Here is a 19,475-nt window from a genome sequence, read left to right as displayed (position 1 = left end):
TGGTCAAGAGAAACGTGTAGTTTCTAAACCAATTGAGATGTCCAAAGAATTTCGCTTTTTTCAAACAATTAAGCCTTCATTAGGGGAATAGAAATGCAGTTAAAAAAAAGACCGAATTCCATTTGTAGTTTATTGACCGTTAGGTCATGATATATGTCCATGTAACTAAGGTAAAACCAATTGTTCAGGTTGCCAAGGGTTGTCAATTGTCGTGGCGGACAAACACAAACATCAAGTAAAGTCTTGGCTTGCTCTCATTGGGTAAAATCGTCTTTTTATCAATTTCTTATGTTCTACATTACATCTTTATCAACCTAATAATCTTTCACAAACTTTAACTAAATCCAAATCAAAAACTTTAATCAAGTTGCAAGTGACTTCGTGAGGGTAAATCTATCATTTTCTTGAAAAGCCGTAACTGGTTTTAAATAATTTACTTTTTAACTGATTTTTTTTTTTAACGAAACTGGTTAAAACTAGTTTTGTGAACCTCTAGAGTGACCTACTTTTGCAATTTCACGTTTTAAGTCTCTTAAATTACAATTAGTTGATTTTATAGTTTAACTTGACAAACAATATTGGTTAATTATTTTATTTTGCGATTTAAAACGTAATAATTAAATAATCATGTTTCAATGCAAAGCCGAACACCCCTTGTTTTCCTTAACTTCACTTTAACATATTTTCTCATACAACATTTACAACTTAGACTACAATCAAACTTAAATATGAAATAGCAATTTGAGTCAAAAGCTTCATAAATCTTTCATCCAATTCAGAACCCTAAAACTGGAAAACAGATACAAAGACAATGAGTTTGTCAGCCTGGAACTCACTCTATACTCTTAGGTTACACGAAAAATTTACATAAACTCATTGAACGATCAATCAGAAAAGAATCTTTAATCCGGTATTAATAACATCAAATATATATGTATAATTTACAGTTTGTTAGGAGGTTCTGCAAGATCAAGATGAAAGTGCAAGCTCGGCCCAAGCTAACGAAGATGCCTTGAGTTCTGAAGAAACAGAAGTGTCGATTTTGCTTTCTAAAATTGCACACAAATCTTGCATTGAGACTTGATCTCGAGGCCTTAGATGAATGCAGATCGAAACTACTTCACATATCACCTTCAAATCCTCCTCTCGAAAATGTTTTAGTGCTGGATCGACAACTGAAGCCATTTCTTCTGGTTTTTCAAGATAATCTTTAGCCTGCAACCATAAATAAACAAAGATTGCCTATTAATAAATAAACATCAGATAAAATATTGGTTGTCTTTTATACTTGAGTACCACATATTATGCACAATGTACTTTAGTCTGAAGCTTTCCACCTTTATAAGTTATCATGTAGGTATCAACAATAAATTGCCATAGTATGTTAAGGACTGATAAAAAACAAAATCTGGTTTTTCTAATCAATTTCAAGATTTCAAGAAGCATGGAAAAATAAAAGATTTTTAAAGGCAAATGTAAAATTAACCAACTTTTTTAAAATTTAAGAACAGGTAAAACATTGCATGTACAAATTACGCGCAGTAACAATCGGTCTTACCCAATCTACGAGGCATCCTTTGTCTTTACAGAGTGTGGGCCGTCCGCTGATTATCTCCAAGAGAAGAACACCAAAAGTGTAAATGTTACCCTGGATATCTAAGTGTCGTCCTTGCAACGAACTTGGGAGAACGCAAATCGCACCCTCGTTGCTGATACAACGCGAGCTATTTTCTGATCTTGTAAGTATAGTTTTCCAGCTTTCGAAATCAACTAGCTGCAAGAACAAAGATAATACAAAGTCAAAAATTCAATATATCCTTAAATTCGTTTGGTACAAACATGTTTATAATAACCTAAAGTCCCTGAACTCGTATCCCAGTAGCAATCTGGCATTATATTTTTTAGTGATCTACCAAGGGCACATTAAAATGTTACAATCGAATGTTACACGCAATAGCAGTACTAAACACACTACCAGGGTTTTTAGTATATAACTTGGTATGGCGGGCTAGTTGGTAATGAGTCAAAACCCGGTTTCTACAAATACGGACAGAATGTTAATACGGGTCAGGTTGACCCACAAACTTTTGTTGTCCTTTAACAATACTTGACACATTAAATACGATTAAAACACCAACAATTACAAGAATAATCTGAAGTTGAACCGAACGATTTAGTATATCATATGTACTGCAAGTACTTTCACCCCACATTATTTGTTCTCTTTTTGCTAAAACTTTCTATTTAACGAACATCAAATTTGCCTCTTGTATATAAAAATGATGATAATCAACAGCTCGTTATATAATTAACAGCTCTCCATATGTTGCATCGAAAAATACTGCAAGCACTTCGGCCCCAAATATGGGATGAAATCGGGCTGGTTGTAGTTGGAAGTACTTGTTATGTCCTGGTCCAGGTGTGTCGTTGGTGGTCTTGGTTTTGCTAGTCCTACTTTCGGTGTGTAGGTTCCAGCTCGGTTTGTGGTTGTTTGAGAGGCCGCAAAGCGCGCTTGTTGTCGTTATTCGGTTTTTGTTTTTTATAAATAATATTTACCGGGTAAAACCCTTTACCCAAAAAAAATTTCTGTCTAACATATTCGACCCATTGGAGAGAAAATACCCCCCCAATCAACCCATTCTTAAGTATATATGGGTAAACATTGCTACCTCTACTATAAACTCATGATTCTGTAGTACATAAAAATATACAAAGAAATAATATTTTTTTTTTTTTAATTTAGAATAACCACAATATGTTGTACTAGGGTAGGGGTTTACACAGTTCAACCCAACCATTAGAACTAGACAAACTGAGGAATTTAATTGTTGAAAATTTCGAAACCACGTAACTCCGTTCTTTTACTTATGTAATAAAAAAAGAATTAAAGTTACTCATAAGTAACAAGATTTTAGTATCTACCTTTGGGGAAAAATCATCTGTGAGATACACCGCACTAGAATTCAACTCGGATATAGTAAACGGTGGTTCAATTTCTGTGTGAAGATACTTTAGACCTTTTGCAATGCCTATAACAATCTTCATTCTTCTTGTCCAACTTAGTTGACACCCTTCTTCATCTAAAGCAATACAAAAAGACGATCAGTACCCGTTAAGATAAAATGATCGGGGGCAAACAAGGTTATGGAGGGTTAAACTTACAATGAAGGTGCTCGTACAACGTTCCGTTTGATGCATATTCGAAGACTAGCATTCTCGTAAATGGAGTATTATCTATGCAATAACCCAAAAGTTTCCCCGCATTCTCGTGATTTAACCGTGCTAAATCTGCCACCTGGACAATTGTCAAGAATTTAACCAAAAAATCTAAAGTTAAAGACGTAACAAAAAATGGCAATACAAAATTAATAATCCTATATGTCCAATTAACGAAAAATACGTCCACTAGGTATATATTTTATTTCCAATGGATCAAATGTGTAAACTGTTTTTTAGTTAAAACAACTCAAAACTGAAAACGCTTAAAGTAGAACAAAGTCTATTGGGAAAAAAAAAAAAAAAAGATTATTGAAAAAATTATATGACTAATAGAGTAATAGCAAGTTTTTGTAGTGATGACTAATAAACAATTATTTAAATTCAAATATGTACAAAACAAAAGACTTGTCTTGTCAACCCAGCACAACCTGACCCGTTTGGACCCATTTGTCACCTCTAACAAGATATTTGGTACTTAATTACTTTACCTCCTTTTGAAAATAGAGTTCAAGATAGCCACTCCAATGTTCCTCTTTAACACATAGGGATATTACAGCTATTTCGGGCCCACCGTTCAGATTTCCCTTATAAACTAAACTATCTGATGAGGACCCAATAATGTTACTAAAATCTTCACACGCTACTTCAAGTTCATGTCGATTGAATCTCGTCACATCCTTTAACAAATTAGGATCTGCGTACAAGAAACGACAACCATGAGTATAAAATATACTATAACTAATTAATTAATAAAAAGGAAAGGCCTTTTTACCCGAATAGTATGACATATGGTCTTTATCACTACCAGATTTCTTCCAAGGGATAATATTTGAAGATTTGTTTTTACATCGGTGAACAGTCGTTAGAATCGCAACAACAAAGAGCGAACCAACCATTACTCCTGTTACAATTTCTAAAGCTAAAAGCCATGCTGGTTTCGAACGAGAAGCCTGCTGGTTGTGCCCAACTGAATCAACATGGTGCTTCACCTCTCCACTTTTATGCTTACTTGGCGGGCTGCCACCTGTACACAAAAATAATATTAAAAAAAAAAAAAAAAAAAAAACTCAAACTAAGCACTACACAAGCATGAATTCATTAAACAAGCAAATATAACATACCACATTGTTCAGAAGTTCGCTGCTTGATATCTTTATATGGTAGGCAGTTACCCTGAAAACTTGTCCTACACAATAATATAGAAAATAAGAGAGAGAGAGAGAGAGAGAGAGAGAGAGAGAGAGAGAGAGAGAGAGAGAGAGATCATGCAACGAAATACACGTTAAAAAAAAAAGATGATAAAACTTATACCTAGGAAGGTACCCTAAGCATTTAGGTATGCTTCCTATAAGAAAGTTGTAAGAGAAATCAGCAACTTTTAAGGAAGCCGAACGACAAAATCCCAATCTCGAAGACGCGTACCTGAACCAAAAGAATATCATATCAAATATATACATCAAATGCTGAATCAAAGTAACACTCAATGCCCTAGCGGTTGATTGAGATAACAAGTTACAAAATTCACATAAACATTGTCATTGTATGCATCTAGGAGTTAATGAATAATGTACTTACATATCTTGTGTGTTGGAAACAAAATCTGAAGCATTGGCACCTGGAACAGTTCCGCGCAACTTGTTTCTGTCCAACCGAAGCTCTCGAAGGTTCTTAAGATTGGCAAGCTCGGAAGGCAGTTGACCGGTCAACCCATTTGATTGCAGGTTTCTAGACAGTTACAAATGCGCTTTACATGTCAGCGAAACTCTCATTGAATGGGAAAAAAAGAAGAAGCTTTTGTCTAAATGTATACGTAGACTTACATTATAACAATGCTAACCATATTCCCGATTTCATGAGGAATCGGTCCAGATATCTGGTTCATCCCCAAATCTAAAATCCGTAACTTCTTTAATGATCCAATTTCTTTTGGTATTGGACCAATGAGTTTGTTTCCATGTAAAATCCTACAAGAAGAACCATTTCGGTATACATTTTTTGTTCGGGACTTTTTTAAAAATATAAAAGAGGTGCTAAATGGGAAAATACAGTTCTTGTAATGAAGACAGCTGAAAAAGTTCACGAGCAATAAATCCCGTTATAGATGAGCCAGAAATGTTCCTGAAAACAGAAAATTTACACCCCTATTAGTTTCATTACATAATTATACCAAATTATACACTTGGATGTACTAAATTCCTCATCTCGCAACCAGGATATGTCTTAAAAAAAATGTTTTTTTCATGATAAGAGTTTCAGTCGGTATAAAACTAGATCACGCCTTCTAGCTAACATAAACAGGTAGCACAAAATCAGAAATTTAAAAACTTTTACCCTCAAACGAAATACTTCACATTGCAGAAACAACTCTTACTTCAAAATGATAATCACATTTGGTAGAAATGGTTTCTTGGAGTAGCCCTTTTCATAAATATTCGTTGAATTACATAAGTGTTCATCAAAATAATACAGTACAACTTTTTAATTTATGTATAATTTGGTTATGAACTTTTCTAAAATTGTCATATCTAACATTAACAATTTCATAGAGACCAAGTTAAAGTTGGGAAATTAGACAACCTGCTCTTTTTTGCACTCAGCAGTATTAATTACAAGTGGACTAAAACAGTCAACTAATTCACACAAAAAGTCAAAGAGACAATGTTCTTACACTTTTGTCACTTGATCTCCTGAACAAGAAACACCAACCCAGTTACAAGGATCTGGATCTAGAGCATTCCAATTTGATAAAGCCAATAATGGGTCATCAAAGATCCCTTCTTTGAACATGGAAAGTGCATGAACTGCAAATTTTCAAGAAATCACATGATAAAAATCATTACTTTGGTCAAACAATTAACTACATTACTAATAACACCTCCAATAAAGGCTATAAAGACCTCAAATGATCATAAAGTTTACTAATTTAAGAGTTAAAGCTGTTCAAGATCTATACAAAACTACAAATAAAAAACACAGTATATTGTATACACACCTTCAATTGGTTGGGCAGCATCACAAGTAGCTATAAAGATTCCCAAAGTAATAACTAAAACATGAATTGGATTCAACTGTATCATCTTTATTCTACACTTATTCTCTTTAGAACACTAAGAACTCATCAAAATATCGGATAAATGGGTTAAATTAATAATCTTTTAAGAACAATAGAACCAAACTCAAAAGGGATTACAAAAAATTGAATCTTTAAACAAACCCAGAATTCAAATTAGTGGAAAATCACAGTAGGTGAAGTGACAAAGATTGAAGCAAACCCCAGTTCAAGAAAACTTGGATTCAAAGACAGGTTTGGTGGCAGACTGGCAGCACTGCTTCACTTAATAAATATTTATATTTATATATTTTGTAGTCTTTTTCTTTTTTATAGGAAATGAGAAATATAAAGGAAAAAATAAAGATGAAAGAATCACAGAGGAGCAAAAATGAAAATGCAGAATAAGGAATTTTGTAAAGTTGATGTTTTAATTGAAAGGAAAAAGTGAATTAAAGCGATTAATTTCGGTGGGTATTGTTTTTATGTTCAAGAAAATATTTTAAATCTGAGGTGGGGCTGGAGTGCCTTAACAGGTTTTTAACCTTCTTCACTTGCTGATTATCATTGCTTGATTTGCTTCTAAACTAATGGAGTAGTTGCTATTAATAAATAAATATGTTATTTTAATAAATGTACACATGTATCAATATGCTACCGTACTGTAACAGATATCTAATGTTCAAATTTATTAAAATAAAGGCTCGGCTATAGTTAGTGTTTAACTCGTTAGTAGGGTTCAGTGGCGGAACTTGAATCCGGCCACAGATGAGGCGAGTATAAAAATTCATTAAATTTTTCATTGATAGGTGAGGCGAATACTAAAAAAATCTTATTTTGCAGTAAAAAAAAATCATTTTTAGTGTAAATATTTTTTTCTTTTTTTTTTTAAAATTCAGCTGGGGCGGATGCCGCGCCCTGCCCCTTATATATTACGCCCCTGGTAGGATTGGTTTACCGATGAAGTTGTTATGTGGTCCAACTGTTGGTGGCCTGTCTTGTTTAGAGGATGTCAGAAGTTCGACCCCCGTTGACTATATATTAAAAACACAATTTCATCTCTGCCATGAAGTATCCACCTGTCACATTTCCCATATCGTTTGGGGGGTAAGGAGATGGGAGTTTTACTTGGCCGTGCCCTTGGATCGGTTTCAAAGTTTCCTCCCGGGCAGCGATGGGGGCGGGGTTATTATCGCTGCATCGGCATAGTCGAAACGAGAGATGATCGCAACGGGTGGTTTAGTCTCCCTCAGGTGATCTCAATCGCTGTTAAAAAAAAAAAGGTTGGTTTACTGTTTTTCATCCTGATCGTTTTGTTTATATCTTTATTCGTTTATTTTATCTTTCGATAAAATGACTTAATTATATAATTATTTTTATTTTTTTTTAAAAAAAATAGATTAAACGTTGAATACAATTTTTGAGGAAAATATCCTCCGAATCAATTTCAAAAATTACGCACAAATTTCATGTAGATTTACATCATAAAAATATTTGAGTTAACTTTTATGAAAGAAAACAAGTGAGGGTGTTAAATTTTCTTTTAGTAATTAAAGAGTTTCACTTAATATTAAACAATTTAGTATTCACTGGCATACATTTGTTAGTGACATCTGAATAATAAATTTTTATAAACCACTCAAAGTTTATATACTACAACTATTAGTTTAATGATTGTGACCAAGTGACCTAGACAGACACCATCATGCCACTCGCTTCGCCAATGGCACTTGCAACGATTATCAACGATTAAAATTGTGGATCCACAACCTTGTTTTATTGTTTTTTGAATCCAACAAATGGTAAAATGAAATACGTATAATTATTTATTTATTTAAAAACTAATATACCTAACTATACATACAACTCAATACAACTACCATTTCATTTTCAATTTACTATACATCTTATACTTACTCAATACCATATCACTACTATTTTACCATAGGGATGACATCGGGTCGGGTTTGGACCAGATTTAGGAATTCCAGACCCGAACCCGGTTAAGAAACCATGTCTCAAACCCGGACCCATACTCGCCGAGTCCCCATTAACTTACTAACCATCGAGTTATCGGGTTTCCCCACGGGTAAACGGGGATCCCCATTTACTTCCTAACACTCGGATTACCGGGTTTATTGCGGGTATCGAATATCTCCGTTGTTGCTCATTTTCATTCACCATTCATCTATTTCAATTTTTGTTTCAATAATGTTATTATAATGAGTATTAAATCTAAATGACTATATGTAAATATCGAACAATAGTACAATATCACATTGTAGCTCATATTAATATTGTTAAATTTTATTAATGTTTATTAATAAAATTGAAATTTCCGTCGGTTCGGGTATATGTGTAAACGGGCCGGGTACACGGGCCGGGTATGCGGGTTTATATCTAAACTCATCCCCATACCCGAACCCGCAAAAAAATTAAAATCATCCTCATACCCCGCCCACGACACGAATACCAGGACCCTAACCCACGACACGAATACCAGGACCCTAACCTACCCCAAAAATGTCGGGTTTCGGGTATACCCGAGTCTTTTTGCCATCCCTATTTTACCATTTAAATTCCATCCAATTTCTCCAACTCCTCAATGGCTTCGTGTTTCGTTATATTCGACGTTCATTTTGATGGTTCGATTATGTATTTTGGAAGATATCGATGTTACTGACATTAATTTAGGCTGCTTGTTTGATTATGTAAGACGAACCGTTGATTGTGAGGCATCGGAATTTGTGTATTAGGATGAAGATTTTGAGGTATTCGTGTTTCGTAAGAACACATAAAAATGGTAGGAAATACATGGAAAAGCAATAACACAATCAAAACGAAATGAGTTGTATGCTAAGGATATATTTTCCGACCTTAATCACGCTTACGAGAGTAGTAATGAGAGATACGTGAGTGATGACACCACCGGGAAGTATTGAATTCATTTATGTAATCGTATATTAGAAATGTAATCGTATTTTAATTTAATTTAATTGTATTTAATTTATTTATGTAGTCATATTTATATTTAATTTATGTATTCGTATTTTTTATTTATAGTAAAGTTTTATTTTTATTTATTTATTGTATTTTTGTGACGACCCGAAAATTTCTGACCAAATTTAAACTTTATCTTTAAATGATTTAATGTTTTCGACACGATAAGCAAAGTCTGTAATGTTGAGTCTCAAAGTTTTGGAACTATATTCATGTAATCAATTATTCTTTGACTGTTCTCGAAGATTCACGAACAATATATATATAACTTAATGTGCATATATATATATATATATATATATATATATATATATATATATATATATATATATATATATATATATATATATATATATATATATATATATATGATTTCAAGTTATTTAGTAAACGATAGTAACATTCGATTATTGATTCGATTGATATTTAGATAAGTTAACTAAAACGTTTAAGATGAACTAGTAAAACACTAATTTGCTACAATATTTTTGAATTGCTACAGTACCCGAAAAGCTACAGTGTTTTTGAAAATCACTATTTGCTACATTAAAAAAAACTTTGATGCAGTAACTTTGCTACAGTAAAACACTATTTCAAAATGAAAATGTATATATGTATACGTATATACAACGAGACGATGATTTATAGAAGCAAATAACCAAAACACTTAATTGATTAAAGCTACACTTCGAGTGACATAGTTTATCAATGATTAAGTTTAATTTTTGATAAAGGTACACGTCGCGTAACGAAAAGTACTAGTTTTCTAAGCGTACGAAAATGCATTCGAGGAACCGGAATCGGGACATAAGTCGAGTGACAACGTACGAGTCATCGGACCAAAAATTACAAGTCAACTATGTACGTGAATTTAATATAATATATAATTAATTATATAAATTAAATATATTATATATATTATATAATAATATGTCGACAAGCTAAACAACAAACGATCATGAGCTGGAAATAGGGGCCATGCGATCGCATGGTTTCCCCTCACATTTCCCATGCGATCGCATGGTGTGAGTTGGTGGCTCAAGTCTATAAAATTTGACGTTTTGGTTCATTTGTTGCACACTTCCTCTGATCTTATATTACACCGTAATTATTTATTTATTTTATTATTAATTATTATTATTAATCCTAATATTATTAGTAGTATTGGTATTAATATTATTAGTATTATACATAAAATACTACGACGAAGTCATGAGCGTGTCACTTTCAAAATGGGTTTTCAAGCGGGATAGAGCTAAGGAAACTATGGATTATAATTATGGAGGTTATAGGTAATGTTCGCGGGTATTATTTGCAAGTCAAACCTAGTGTTTATCATCTCTGATGCGTCTACGTACTTTCCTGCTATATTGAATCACAATATTGATACGTGAGCATTCATATCTTATCTTTTATATATTAATAGTGTATCCATGACTAGTGCTCGAGTATATATGTTTATGCATTCTTGTATGCTAAATTTCGTCATTAAACAGTTTATGATGAATCACGAATTAAATACATATATTACTGATAAAAGGTTTATGATATGCATGTTTTTGGAAAGCTGGCGAAAAATCAATAATTTTTCATTTAGAAATCGCGTAATTTTGATGAACGAATTTAAAGATATGGTCAACTGAATTATGATTAACATTAATTGAAATTGCTTTTGAATCTGCAATTGATATTTAAACAACTTGTTTATAAGATTGATAAATTGAATTTTCAAATATTACTAATCGAGTAAGTGAATTTTTATATAAGTCACGTCTCGTCTTGTTGAGCAATTGTCAAAACTGATTGTTTTATCATATTTTAAAGCCTTATAAAAACTATAGTTTAATTTTACAAGAATTGGGAAACTATGTGAAATGTTAAAATATTTAGATTGACATGATCATTCAACTATAGTATTGAGTCAAATTGACTATTTGAAATGACTTTTGATAACTTTTGTATGTCGATCTCGAGCATTAGGATTGTGATACACTATGACCTGACCTAGCTTGATAGACATTATTGACCAACATATGTTCTCTAGGTTGAGATCTACGGTTATTTGGTATTCCGAGTTTCGATCACATTTCGGTTAACGACTTTATGTGCTGCTAAGGTGAGTTTCATTTGCTCGCTTTTTAATTGCTTTTGCAATCTATATTTTTGGGCTGAGAATACATGCACTTTATTTTAAATGCAATGGACACAAGTACATACTAAATTCTACACCGAGTTTGAACCGAAAATCCCTTAGCTTTGGTAACTAGTAACTGCCGGTTATAAGAACTGGTGGGCGCGAATAGTGGTATATGGATCCATAGGGCTTGATATCCCCATCCGAGCTAGAGCACTAGCCTTTTAATGGACGTATGCTATTTGAGAAGCATACACGTTGGTTTGCGTGTATTATTAAGATGATTATACAAAGGGTATAAATTATATATTCGTTAAGTTTAGTTACCAGGGTGCTCAATCTTGTAGAATATTTTGATAAACATTTCTGGATGAAACAACTGAAATCTTGTGATCCACCTTTATATACAGATTATACGATACATTAAAACTATGAACTCACCAACCTTTGTGTTGACACTTGTTAGCATGTTTATTCTTAGGTTCCCTAGAAGTCTTCCGCTGTTTGCTTATATGTTAGACAAGCTTTGTGCATGGAGTCATACATGGCATATTTTTCAAAGAAACATTGCATTCACCAAATCATCACCATGTATCTTATTTTGACTGCATTGTCAACGGAAGTACTATTGTAAACTATTATTTACGGTGATTGTCTATATGTAGAAATCATCAGATGTCGAAAACCTTTGACTTAAATATTCATTTATGGTATGCCTTTTCAAAAGAATGCAATGTTTACAAAATGTATCATATAGAGGTCAAATACCTTGCAATGAAATCGATGAATGACGTGTTCGTCCATATGGATTTGGAGCGATCGTCACAATTTTAATAATAATTTAAATAGGTTAAAGTTCGAGGCGGAAGTGTAAGATATATAAAGATTATTTAAAGAAATTTAAAGTTTTCTGTACTGATCTGGCACTGATGTGGAAGAAAGAAGTTATGTTAAGGGTTGTTAAGATTGTGAGTGACCTAATAAGATAACATGTCATCTAATATTCATGTGCAAATGGAGCAGTAGAAAAACGAACACTTAAGCTATGATAGATGTTGAAAGTAACATATTTTTTTTTATTTGTTGCACGTGGATAGATTAATATTCGTTGATATAGTTTCATGTTGTTTAGCGTTTTCCTCGTTTTCCTGTAATGATTTTTATGCAATGGTTTGCATTTTCATAAGGTTGGAGTTATAATTTGGTATGCAATGTTTGTCGACAACAACAATGATATCTAACGGTGAATAAAAAAGTTTTGACAAATATTTTAGGAAAAAAATATATAACAACTTTGAGCTGCGTGAGACGAAACGTTAGACCTCGGAGGTGGTAATCTTCATGGAGTTCTTTGCGTAATTTGGTTACCATATTAAAGGCGTTGACGGTGTGCCGGTGCCTGTTAATTAAATATGTTGTGAGAGTTATAGTTAGAAAATTAAGCATTTTCAGGGTAGTATTTGATGAGGGATGGAGTTTTCTCTCATGCTTTTAGAGTTAAGAAAAATTTTCATTAGTGATTAGCCAAATGACCCCTATAGACTCCGAATTACACCCTTACAAATTAAAAAAACTCGTTTATCTATTGAAATCTAATGCCTTTGGGTTTGACCTACAATCGTCGAAATTCTAGATATCTTTTTGCTCATGTTTGACACGCACCCACAAGTGAGATAAAACTTTAACGCTACACAATACATCCAAAGGTGCATGGTTTAATTTTGTTAGCCATCTCCAAATGGCCCACAAGAGAACATATTGGGTTGCAAAGCATATGTCGTTAATATCTTTGGAACCAATACTAAGATTCGCCAATTTAAGCACATTCAATACTCCAATCGAATGTCGAGATGAGATATCTCCCAACTAAGAAAACCTATACAAATGGATATTTATTAATTAATATGACTCTGGTCGGAATCGGATGTCGAGGTAAAGTATTTTGAGTGGTCTACATACAGACAACGGTTCATGGACCTCGTTTTGATAAAACATTGAGTAATGAAAATTTCATAAATATAACATAATATTAATCAACTATATATTATACAGTGAAATACTAACCAAATCATTACGGAATCTACACCCGTAACCGGACTTGAGCTATGTATAAGATTATATATCATCTAATAAGTATTAATAAGTAAAGAAAGTTCGCGCGGTGTGACGATCCGGATTTTTCCGACTACTTGATTATACTATTTACATGATTTAATAATTCTGACTTGATAAGCAATGAATTTTAATAAGTCTTGAACCTCCGGAAAGAGTTTTATATAAGCATTTGACCACCCTTTTATTCCTACGATTCACGAACGTCATAACTTGTATTAATTATATATATGTATATATATATATATATATATATATATATATATATATATATATATATTTAATTTAAAAATATGATAATTAAATATCTCATTAAGTATATTAACAAGGTATTATATATACATTTTCATACTACTAATTTAGAGAGTTTTCGAACAATATATATGTTACTATTTAAACGACGTAATTAACTTATGTTAAAATGTATTTACATACAATGTATTATGAGTATAAATACAACCTTAAAAGTATTAAATACACTTAATAATATATAAAATCATATAAATGATAGCTATACTCGTATTTTCGTTCATTTTTCTTAAGAATCCTACTTGTATTCATACAGTATATATACACATATTATACAAAGCTTCTAGAAGTATTTACTATTGATATATACTAATAAAAATCTGTATTAGTGGAGTATTATGTCATGCATGACATCATCAATCTTATTATGTCATATATGACATCATCAATTTAACTTATACTAGATATTAGTCAAAAAAGACAACATAAAGTATTTACTATTCGTATATACCAATAGTAATTTGCATGATTCATGTATTATGTCATGCATGACATCATCAATCTTATTATGTCATGCATGACCTCATGGTATTTAACTTATCCAAGATATTTGTCATAAAACAATAAAATACAACTAGTATATAAAGACCTTTCATGGTATTTTTTTTACACACATTTACATCCATTCTACTTTCAATTTTCTTCCAAGTATTCTCTTATTCTTCCTCTCTAAAAACACTCTCTAATATCCTCTCTTCAAGTTCTAATAATCCTTCATTATCTACAACAAAAACTAGTTACAAAAACAATCCATAAACACCATAGAAGTAGTAATCAAGAACACCTCCTTTGATTTAAGTTTTGCTTCCAAGTTTGGTTATCTTTAAGCACCCTTTCAAGGAGTCTTTCAAGCTCTAGAAATCCTCTTCATATTCAGCTACTTTCCTTTCTTAAATCAAGGTATTAGCCTTACCAAAACTCTTGTTCAATTCATATGATTATAGCTATCTATATAAAAGATCATAGTTAATAACAACTAGAACATAGTTTGGATGATTCTAAACTTGTTTGAAAACTAATCTAATCTAACTCTAACAACACTTATTTATACATATTATGATGTTATATTAAACTATTATAAGAACTTATAACTTGCACATATGAAGAACACCTTAAAAACTTAACATACATCAACTAGTCTCCATACGGTAAAAGAGGACTGTTTTGGGTTGGGAATTAAAAACCTATGTTAGACCTTGAGTTCGAAGCTAAGATTTTGGAAATATGTTAATATATGTAAATAAGACTTTCAGTAAATTTTTCATGATTTTATACAAAGTGGAAGTATTTTATCAAAAATCATATATTGGGTGGATGCCGGGATTCTTTCAAATCTGTCCACCGGTACAAAAAGAGGGTAAAACTATAAAAATTAATGTATGGGATGAACTTTTTGAATTGGTTTTGAAAAATTAACTTCTTAAGGAATCCATAGCAATTTTATTCACTTTAAACGGAGTTGTAATGAATTTTTGGCGAGCAAAACAAAATCTGCTAAAATTAACGTTGTATGGACGAAATTTATCTTATAAAAACTATATTAACCATATCCTTGCTAAATTTTCCTATATCCTATATATATTTGGACATGTTATCATTAGTATAACAAAATATTATAATCTTGGTTAATTCTGAGATTGTATATATATGATAATCTTGGTACGTTCCATGACAATACGTGCACAATACGTTTTGATAAATCCTAACTCAACACGTCTCTGGATTGATGCAAGACAATACGTACACAATACGCCATGGGGTAATTCTAAGATTATATATATACTGATTTTTGGACTGTTGGACTTTTCGGACTATTTTGGAGTACTAACAAAGGACTACTAACAATGGACTACTAACATAAAATGTTAAAAATTATTATATAAGTATTATATGAAATTGCTATATTAATTTTGTTCATATGTATTATTATCTGAATCGTTATTATTATTATAGGTTTGTGAATCCAAGGACGTCGGCTATATTTTAATAAGTTGAAAACTTGTTAAAACTATACTTTTACGACAGTGAGTATATAGTCCCATTTTTAAACTCTACAAATATATTGGGATGAGAATACATGCATCTTTTGTTTTTTGAAATAGACACAAGTACTTAAATATATATTCTATGTTGAGTTGTACCTTTGTATATATCCCTAATATTCTGGTAACTATTTGTTACATGTGGTTAACATGTAAGCGCGAATCCTATTGATAGATCTATTGGGTTTGACAACCCCACTCAGGCTAGTTAGCACTAATTCATAACGGGTGTTTAGTACTTCATTTTACTACACTTGGTACGGTGTAGAAATAACTTTGAAAAGGGAATATGCACGGAAAACATCTGTTAAGTATAGTTACTGGGCGCTCAACAACATATAGAATATCTTTGCCGAAACGTTTATAACATGAAATCTTGTGGTCTATTATTATATCTTATGCTGGCTTTAAAACCTATATCTCACCAACTTTGTGTTGACTGTTTAAGCATGTTTATTCTCAGGTCCTTAAGAAAGTCTTCCGCTGTTGCATTATCTGAGCAAGTTGTGCATGGAGTCTCATGCTTTTGTTTAAATGAAGTGTTGCATTCAATAAAACTTTTTTCATGTATTATATTCAACTGTTATGTCACGTGATTAGTATTTAGAAACTAATGTAATATGGGGATTATTCCTTAAATAATCGTCCATTTGTTTAAAACATGCATTATGTATAATAATGGTGTGCTTTTTATGAAACGAATGCAATATTTTCTAAAACGTATCATATAGAGGTCAAATACCTCGCTATGGGACCAATGAATAAAACATGCATTATAGTATTATGGACGGGTCGTTTCAGTTGGTATCAGAGCAGAGGTCTTAGCGAACCAGAAATTGCGTTAGTGTGTCTCACCGGTATTTGTTACGATGCATTAGTGAGTCTGGACTTTGACCGAACTTTTTTTTGAAAACCATTGCTTATCATTTTTGGTCAGAAATTGAATATTATAACATGTAAATATTATGTGGTATATTACTAATGTGGTAGTTAATGTGTGATAGATGTCTACTTCTAGCACCAATCTCATAATCATATTCAGCGACTGCGAAGTTGAATCTCCGGCAAAAGTACCAATCATCGACTTATCTGATAACGACGATGACCCGAAGGAAGGTGTATCAATCATATATATAACTGATGACGATGATGACCTAGAGTCGGATGCATTTTTGGAAGATTCACAATTCTCAGAGGAACCAGAAGAGGAACCTGAGGAGAACGAAGTAAAAGAAATTACCGAGGAAGAATTTAATAAGGAAAAGAAACCTTTAATCGTCAACCCAGAAATTCCAAAAGCAGAAACTAATAAAACAATTGTTGTACCAAGTGCTCCCGATACTACCACACCTAGTCAACCATGTCTTACCAATAATACAGAAATATCATCTACTGAACCCCAACCAAAACCTAGACTTACCGCTGAAATACGCACTATGACAGTAGGGAAGCGAAAATTCTATGATTTTCCAGATTTCTTTGAATTCCCAAGGAAGCCTCGTCGTTTCTAATCTGTTTTTGCAGCTATTCGACTTCATGCCCTATATAATAATATATCGTGTGCTATATTTTATCTTACATATGTTTTATGTAAAATAGTGGTATTGAATTATTGTAAAATATTGTACCAAAAGAATAATCGTGAAGTACTAATGCATTAAGTTTTTCATGATAGAATATTATCATGATTGTAGTAGTTAATTTGTGTACTAGCTATTAAGTATGAACTTTAATGGGTAGGTACTACCCGAGCTACAAAGTACCATTGACTACTCATAATATTGTATATGATTAATTTATCTCTTTTGGCTATTTTTGAAAGAAATGGCACCTGTAACTAGACAAAATATGAGTACCGAGGAACTCCAAGCTTTTCTTATCACAACTGTGTCTGCAGCAGTAGCTGCAATTAATAACAATAACAATTCTGGGACATCCGGTGGGAGTCATCACCATAACCATCATAATAACACCGCAGAAAATCGGGTAGGATGCTCCTACAAAACCTTCATAGGTTGTAAACCCCATGAATTTGAAGGAACGGAAGGTCCAGTTGGACTAAAGCATTGGATTGAAAAAGCAGAAGCTGTTTTTACTATAAGTAATTGTGAAGAAGAAGACCGCGTAAAATACGCTTCTCATACTTTCAAAAGTAACGCTTTAACATGGTGGAATACCTACCTAGCAAACGTGGGGGAGAATAATGCTTACGCCCTACCTTGGGCAGCATTTAAACACTTGCTGTGTGAGCAGTATTGACCCAGGAACGAGATGAATAAATTAAAAACAGAGTTGAGGGAATTGCGCACCAAGGGTGATAACATCACTACCATTGAACAACGATTCACAGAGCTAGTATTAATGTGTCCTGGAGTATTTGAAGACGAAGAAGCAAAAGTTGAACAGTTTGTGAAAGGATTACCTGAGATAATCCAAGAAAACGTAAGTGCATCCAATCCAACAACAATGCATGAAGCAAGCAAGATGGCCCATAAGCTAATGGACCAAATCAAAGAAAGAAACAAGGAAAAGGTAGCTGCTGAGGCAAAAAAATGACCACAAGAGGAGAGGGAACGAAAATCGTGATAGGAATCACAACTATCAACACCACCACAAGAAACACGAAGTCTCGCAGGGTGTGAGTAGCAGGAGGAACCAGAATACCTACCAGGGGAAACAACCTCAATGCCAGAAACGCAAGAGACACCACTTTGTGAATTGCACGGTGGTGTGTAAGAATTGCAACAAAGTAGGGCATCATATTCAAAATTGTAGGTTTCCTCTCACAGATGTTAATAAAGCCGCACTTGAAGCTGTTGTGTGTTATGGGTGCGGGAAAAAGGGCATTACAAGAATAAGTGCCCGAACCAAAAGAGAGAAAATCGTCCAGTCCGTAGAAGAGCATTTAATATAAATGCTAACGATGCACAAGAAGACCCGGAGCTTGTTACGAGTTCGTTTACTATCGATGAATTACCTGCCTATATTTTATTTGATACTGGTGCCGATAGAAGTTATGTAAATAAGGAATTTTTCTCTAAATTAAATTGCCCTTAGTGCCCCTGGAGGATAAATGTATTGTAGAATTAGCAAATGGTAAACTAGTTAAAGCTGATAAAATATGTCATAAACGTAAGCTTAAATTAACTAATGAGACATTTGTAATTGATTTGATACCCGTTGAGTTGGGGAGTTTTGATGTAATTATTGGTATAGATTGGATGTCTAAGATGAGAGCGAAAGTTGTTTGTTATGAAAAGGCGATTCGTTTTCCCTGCGTAAACGGGAAATCATTGATGGTGTTCGGAGAGAAGGGTAATCATAAGCTAAACTTTATTAGCTGTTTGAAGGCCAAAAAGTGCATAAAGAAGGGGTGCTATGCTATTTTAGCACATGTAAAGAAGATTGACACGAAGAAAAAGAGCATTAGTGACATGCTTGTGGTAAGAGAATTTCCCGAAGTGTTTCCAGAAGGATTACCGGGATTACCTCCGCATAGATCTGTAGAATTTCAAATAGATCTAGTACCGGGAGCTGCACCGGTGGCTCGTGCTCTGTATAGACTCGCACCGTCTGAAATGAAAGAACTACAAAGTCAGTTGCAAGAATT

The 19,475-nt window shown here is 32.9% G+C and overlaps 1 protein-coding gene across 1 annotated transcript; it reads right to left on the bottom strand.

Annotated features, from left to right (window-relative positions):
• Window positions 1-749: 749 nt before the first annotated feature.
• On the bottom strand, window positions 750-6,643 carry LOC139839687 (probable LRR receptor-like serine/threonine-protein kinase At1g63430). The gene is made up of 13 exons (XM_071829820.1): window positions 6,212-6,643; window positions 5,888-6,020; window positions 5,266-5,337; window positions 5,040-5,183; window positions 4,795-4,944; window positions 4,531-4,641; window positions 4,341-4,405; window positions 3,992-4,243; window positions 3,708-3,913; window positions 3,163-3,295; window positions 2,923-3,080; window positions 1,559-1,774; window positions 750-1,215 (listed from the first exon to the last, which is right to left on the bottom strand). Exons 1-13 carry the CDS (start codon window positions 6,294-6,296, stop codon window positions 970-972), a joined length of 1,971 nt encoding a protein of 656 aa, XP_071685921.1. The 5' UTR covers window positions 6,297-6,643; the 3' UTR covers window positions 750-969.
• Window positions 6,644-19,475: the final 12,832 nt, after the last annotated feature.

This window comes from Rutidosis leptorrhynchoides, chromosome 4 (assembly GCF_046630445.1).
Source record: "Rutidosis leptorrhynchoides isolate AG116_Rl617_1_P2 chromosome 4, CSIRO_AGI_Rlap_v1, whole genome shotgun sequence".
NCBI lineage: Eukaryota > Viridiplantae > Streptophyta > Magnoliopsida > Asterales > Asteraceae > Rutidosis > Rutidosis leptorrhynchoides.
This window is presented reverse-complemented; position numbering and strand designations above follow the sequence as displayed.

Coding starts and splice junctions, on each gene's coding strand:
- LOC139839687 (XM_071829820.1), bottom strand. CDS start 6,296: ATGATACAGTTGAATCCAATTCATGTTTTAGTTATTACTTTGGGAATC. Junction 5,184..5,265: donor CTGTCTTCATTACAAGAACT/GTATTTTCCCAT, acceptor TTCTTCTTGTAG/GATTTTACATGGAAACAAAC. Junction 1,775..2,922: donor CAGATGATTTTTCCCCAAAG/GTAGATACTAAA, acceptor TTGTTCTTGCAG/CTAGTTGATTTCGAAAGCTG.